This window comes from Plasmodium gaboni, chromosome 12 (genome assembly GCF_001602025.1).
Source record: "Plasmodium gaboni strain SY75 chromosome 12, whole genome shotgun sequence".
Taxonomy (NCBI): Eukaryota; Apicomplexa; class Aconoidasida; order Haemosporida; family Plasmodiidae; genus Plasmodium; species Plasmodium gaboni.
The window spans coordinates 704,469-711,138 of record NC_031492.1 but is presented as its reverse complement, the minus strand read 5'-3'; the positions used below and the strand labels follow the sequence as shown (position 1 = coordinate 711,138).

At 20.7% G+C, this 6,670-nt stretch overlaps 2 protein-coding genes across 2 annotated transcripts in view; one reads left to right on the top strand and one right to left on the bottom strand.

Moving 5' to 3' along the window:
* Positions 1 to 302: 302 nt before the first annotated feature.
* Positions 303 to 1,880, bottom strand: PGSY75_1221400 (putative inner membrane complex protein 1h; the record flags this gene model as incomplete). The annotated part of the gene is made up of 1 exon (XM_018786792.1): positions 303 to 1,880. The coding sequence occupies one exon, from the start codon at positions 1,878 to 1,880 to the stop codon at positions 303 to 305; it is 1,578 nt and encodes a 525-aa protein (XP_018640657.1).
* A 2,305-nt stretch (positions 1,881 to 4,185) lies between these two features.
* Positions 4,186 to 6,670, top strand: part of PGSY75_1221300 (hypothetical protein) — a gene marked incomplete at both ends in the record, with an annotated part of 3,551 nt that continues 1,066 nt past the window's right edge. The window contains 7 exons of the mRNA XM_018786791.1: positions 4,186 to 4,407; positions 4,553 to 4,646; positions 4,845 to 4,924; positions 5,074 to 5,749; positions 6,022 to 6,097; positions 6,318 to 6,451; positions 6,589 to 6,662. Coding sequence (XP_018640656.1) covers positions 4,186 to 4,407; positions 4,553 to 4,646; positions 4,845 to 4,924; positions 5,074 to 5,749; positions 6,022 to 6,097; positions 6,318 to 6,451; positions 6,589 to 6,662 — 1,356 coding nt within the window. The remainder of the gene's footprint in view (positions 4,408 to 4,552; positions 4,647 to 4,844; positions 4,925 to 5,073; positions 5,750 to 6,021; positions 6,098 to 6,317; positions 6,452 to 6,588; positions 6,663 to 6,670) is intronic.

The following is a 6,670-nucleotide window of genomic DNA, read 5'->3' as shown; positions in this document are numbered from 1 at the left end:
AAAAAAAAAAAAAAAAAAAACAATTGTTAAATAATTATGATAACACTCTCTCTATATAATTTTTTTTTTTTTTTTTTTTTTTTTTTTTTTAACAACCATAACTGACATTAATGAATATTATTATTTTTTTAAAATATATAAAATTGTTATTTTATTTTAAATGCAAAGTGTGCATCGTAATCTCTTACAGATATAACAAAAAGGATAATAGCAGTATAACATCAGATATAATAAATTACAAGATGATAAAAGTATATGAGAAAATTATCTTCATAATCTTATACATTTTACCGTATAAAATGTTACATATTTTTTTCAATGTTTTCCACATCAGGAGTTCCAGGAGCAGCTGGAGCTGGAAGAAAAGGGACTCTATTATGATGAGCTAATGGAGGAAAAAGAGATTGAGATGTACCTTTTTTTTTAAATCCATCAAATTCATAGACCCCTGTTTTGGTAAGAATATCTGGTTGGATATCCTTTCTTGTGCAGGTAACGCGACCAATTTGTGGAGGACAAGTAACAACAAGAGATGGCATATTTCTAGTATTACATAAGGGACTATTTGGTACTCCATCAGGATATTTCCATTGGAACCCATCTGGTAAATTATGTGCCTGTGGTAAATTTTCTATTTGACTATATAAATTTTGGGGTATGTTATAATTTGTAAAATTAGAATTTAAAAAATTGTTTGGATATGGTGATATATTATTTTTAATATGTTCTTGATGGTTCATATTGTTATTTGGTGTATCTCTAGAATTAATAGGTCTTAAAATAGTTGGTGACATATTCATATTAGGTATACCATTTTCAGTGTTTTTTAATGTATCTGGATCCGGATTTTGTTGAAAACAATTCATTAAGGGCATCATGCAATTTGTTGTTTGGAATGTATTCATATTATTATTCATATTATTACTGTTCATATTGTTATTATATGTAGTCATATTTTTTTCATTCTGTGCGCTTAAGATGTGGGTCGGTTTTAGGGGGGGTAAGGAGTCTGATATTGAAAAAGGCATGTGCGTAGCTATTTTGGGCATTTCTCCATTAGGTTTAAAAGGTACTTCTATGATTTTTTCAACATATCTTGGAACATAATATGGAACTTCGACTGTTTTAATTTTGGGCACTTGTTTAATTACCGTTTGAGGTACTTCAATAATTTTTTCTTGTACAACTGGTTTGATAGTTTCAACTATTCGTTCTACATATTGAGTTACAACTTTGGGCATTATTTTAGGTGGATATAAACATGGTACTTCTACGGGAACTTCTACATATTTTACTCCTTGAGGTACTTCAATAATTTTTTCTTCTATAACTGGTTTTAATATTTCTTTTGGTACTTCTTTTATTACTTGTGTAACATTAGGTACTAACTTATTAACCTTTAATTGCTTTTTTACATTTTCAAAAGTATGTTCATATTTGACATGTGGTATTTCAATTTCTCTTTGTTTTCGTTCTTTCTTAGATACATATATTTCCCTCTCTTCAATTATAGGTTTAGCAACAAATTTTTCTGGTATATTCTTTTTAAACTCTTCTGGTAAGGGTAAAGGTCCTAATGCTGTCATAACACTACGAGGATATCCTACATCATTTGTTGTTGTTCGATGATCTAATATATTTGATGAATTTATTTCTTTGGCATTTTTCAAAAACGACATATCACTATTTATGTTATATATATCTTGATTTGAGTAATAAGCATGTGCTCCTTCTTGTTCCTGTACATTTAAATTTTCATATTGTATAGTTGGTTCCTTTTCTCCATTTATATGTTTGTCCATCTTCTCTAGCATACTGCTAGCTATTTCATCATAATTCATATCTTCATTATTTTTTTCCTGAACGTCTTGATAAGACATCATAAAATTATATTGTATGTATATGACAATTGGAAAAGAAGGATTTTTTTTAATATACAATTAAAAAAAAAAATAATAATAAAATTAAATGGAACAAAATGTATACACGTTTATATTTATATGTTTTCAATTATTAAATATAAAGTTTTTTTTTTTTTTTTTTTATAATTCATATGAGAACAAAAAATAATATATAAGTTGTAAACATACAAATGTTTTTATATATTATAACTTACATTAACAAAGAAAATAAAAAAAAAAAAAAAAAAAATAGAGGATGTTAATATAATATCTTTAACACATAAATGTATATATTAAAAATACATATTCAAATGTATAGTATAGAAAAAATACAAAAAAAAAAAAAAAAAAAAAGCGAATGTTTTTTTTTTTTTTTTTTAATTATAAGCCCTATAAGATTATAAAACATATATTATAATAAATATTATTTTTCTATAATAATATATCCTATAAAAATAAAATTTACTGGTAATTGAAGGAAAAATTAAATCTTTTAAAAATATAAGACCTTTAAATAAAAATATATATATATATATATTAATTTTTTTTTTTTTTTTTTCTTTAGTAGCAAATGTGCAAAAACAAATATGAGGTTTATGAGTTTTATAAAAGATTATAAATATATATATATATTTTATATTATTTAATGCTAATAATAAATTTATTTAGTTTATACTTCATTTTTTCTATAAGTCTTTTTTTTTTTTTTTTCCTTTATAAATTGGTACTTGAATTTGAATAGTATATATATTTTAATATATATATATATATTTTTTCTTTTTTGAAGTATTATAGGCCTGTCCTACACATTGTGTGCAAAAAAAAAAAAAAATAGAATAAAAGAACAAAAAGAATAAAAAAGAAAAAAATTACAAAAGAGGATTTTATTCATCTTTCATTAAAAAAAAAAAAAAAATAGAATTCATTTTTGTTAATTATTTTAAAAGTTATTAAACCATATTAGATCTTTTATGTTTAATTATTTATTATTATTATTATTATTGATATATTATTTATTTTTTTTTTCTTTATGTGTGTGCAATTATGTGGTAAAAAAATAAAATTAATAAGGGATACCTTAAAAATATTATATCTCAAATACTTTTTTGTTAATATTATATGAAATCATATATATTTTATATATTTCATATATAAATATATATTTATAATATAATTAGGTTTAAGAGATGAGGAAGAAAAATAAAAGATCATTTAGTATATAAAAATATAGAATTTTTCTATGTTGTTAGGCTTTATGAATTATTAGATCTTTTATTTATTATTCTGTTCTTGAAAAATCAAAGAAAAGTTTTTGTTTTAAGAAATACAAACAATATAATAGAGTATTCACATGTATATCTAACTTTAAAAAACAACAAATATGTTATCATAATAATTAAAGTTAAAAGGAACAGGTTCATTTAAAAGTATATTTATTAAAAATACAACATCCTACAAGAGATATTTTAAATTATGTAATTTTTAATTTAAGAATAACCAAAAAAAAAAAAAAAAAAAAAAAAAGAACATAATATGAAAATTATAAGATGTTTTTGTTATCAAGTGCAATATGGTGCGTACATTTTGTATTATATGTATGACCATATTTCAACAAGGAAAATACAAAATTAATAAATAAATAAATAAATAAATAAATAAATAAATATATATATATATATATATATATATAATAACTTACACTTTACATATATTTTTAAATAGCTTTATGGAATTATTTACACCCTAAATTTATTTTGTTAGACCAATGTATCTTCAAAATGTTATTTTATGTTTATATTTTTTTTTATGAATGGAAAATATATTTGTATATATAATATTTACATATACACCTTATAAAAATGTTATTCTTTTAATTTTTTTTTTTTTTTTTAATTATTCAAAAAACCTATATATATACATTATTATATATTTTTAAAAGATATATTTTTTAATAATATGCATGTATTTTAATATATCTATTTGTATGAATTTGTTTGTATTTTTTGTTACTTTTATTTTTATTTATCTTGTGTTATTGTTTATTTTTAATTATTTTTATTGTGACATGTCATAAAATATTTTGTTGTTAAGAAAAAATTTGCTTGTATTTGTTTATTGTTTTGTAGACTCCTGTATTTTTTTTTTTTAAATAGTAAACTTATATGAGTATATATATATATATATATGCATATATTCTTTACTAGTATTATTTTAAAATTTATGTTTTTTTTAAACAAATATGATAGTATTAAAATGATCATATATTGAAAATTTATAAAAAAATATGGCTTGTATAAATGAAGGTGACCCTATTAGCCCACGAGTTAAATTTAAAACCATAAGAAAAATAAATGATCAAAAATATATTTCAGAACAAGCATATTTAGTACCTGAGAATGATGGGACAGCTGTGTATATAAGTTATGAATTAAATAAAAATTTGGAAAGAATATTCCAAAGATATTCAACAAATGGAAATATGAACGTTAACGAATTTGTTAAAATGGTAAACACAAAAAAGGAACATATATATATATATATGTATATATTAATATGGGATTATGAAAAACTAAAATTTAAAAATATTTAAAAAGTTGTATACATATATATATATTTTAATTATTTATTTATATTTATGTTTTTCCCTTTAGTGCTATGATTATAATTTGCTGCCTAAGTATAAATACAAAGACATCTTATGTTATATATTCCGGTTATCGAAATCATTAAAAGTTGGATATATAGGTAATTATTTATTCGTATATATATATATATGTATATGTATTATTTTTAATTAAATATATTATTTCACATGTTTGCATTTTTTGCAAAAACTAAAATATATACTAATGCATACTTTAAATAATAGCATTGAAGAATTATATTAAGTGTAGCATATAATATATGTATATATGTATATATGTATTTCCTTTTTTGATATAGAGTATAAGCATTTTTTTCAAGTGCTACAAAGATTAAGTGCATTTCTATTTCGTAAATTAATTATGACAGAACAAGAAAAAGTAATAATATACGCATATATATATTAATACATTTTTATATATCATGTTAAAATATATGGGTACAGCATAATATATATATATATATATATATATATATATGTTTTTATTTCACATTTAATTATTTATTCCTTTTTACAAACCTTCAACAGTTTAATGTGCTAATAAAACACTTGACATGCCAAAAAATTGTGAATGAAAAAGTAACCAAGGAGAGGTATAGTGTTGGTATTCAAACATATGTGAAAAAAGAATGTAAAGGAACTAATGCCGTTTGTGATATGAGAGATAAATGTTGTGGTACATTTGTCGAGGTAAAAGATAGAGGTACTATGACTGAAATGGATGATGTAAATTATTATGATAAAAAGGAAGATATTAAAAAGGATTTAGACACATTAAAAGATAATATTATATATAATGATCATAATGATGATCATAATAATACTTTTAATGATGGTAATAATTACAATGCTAATATTTTAAAATCACATGTTTCTTCTGAAGAATATATAAATAAAATGAATTCTATTAATACTGATGATATAACTAATAAATTGAAAGAAGAAATTAGTAATGCATTAAAAATTATTGAAGACAAAAATATGGAAATCGAAAACATTTACAAAAAAAATTTAGAACAAATAGAAATAGAAAGAGAAAAAATTAATGAATTACAAAAAGAAATAAAAAAATTACAAAATGAAAAAAATGATCTAATTAAAAAACAAGAAAAAAATAAAATGGATGATAAGGAAATTAAAAACAATGATGAATTGAATACGAATAAATTAGAACAAAAAGAATCAACTGTGCTTAAATTAAAAAGTAAAAATATATATATATATATATATATTATATGTACATATAATAATTTATAATATTTTTTACTATTAAATTTAGTAGACATTTTATATATATATATATGTTATCATTTTTATAATAATTTGAAGTAATACATGTGCACGTCTATATTTATCTTATTAAATACCATATAATGAAATTTCCTTTACATATATCGTTATATTCATTTTGTGTATAATATTGATATTTATCCATATAATTTTTTTTTTTTTTTTTATGGGAAATTTATAATTCAGGACTACTAATATTATCAGGGGAACAAGAAGCAGAATTGATCAAAATTTTTTCAATATATAGTACTTACTGTGGGGGGTTAGAAATATATGGAATACAAAAATGTTATTAATATATATATATATATATATTTATTTATTTATATTTATATGTTATGCCTCTTCATGTGATATGACCATATATACAAGAGTTATCTATTATCCATTACATGACACGTTTGAATATACGTTTAGCTTTACATCATTATTTTAATAATTCTTTTGTATTTTTTTTTTTTTTTTTTTTTTTATTATTATAGTATTGCAGAGTATGTGATGAACAAAAGGCTTTGTGCTCATTTTTTGACCACATTTTATTTATTAAAGAAAAATGGAAAGAATAAAAATAAGATGGCCCTGGATGTTAAAGATGCTGAGCGATTATTTAACGAAGGTAATAAATATGCATGAAAAGATATATTATATATATATTATAATGTTATTAATTTTATTTTGTTTTTAAATGGATTATTTTGTATTAAACATGACTGTTGAATAATATAAATAATTTATTCATGCCTTTTATTATAGTATCACATAAAAGGGAATCTTTGGAAAAAGTTGATATTGACGAAGAAGGATTAACCTATTTTTACTTTAAACTTGTAAGAAA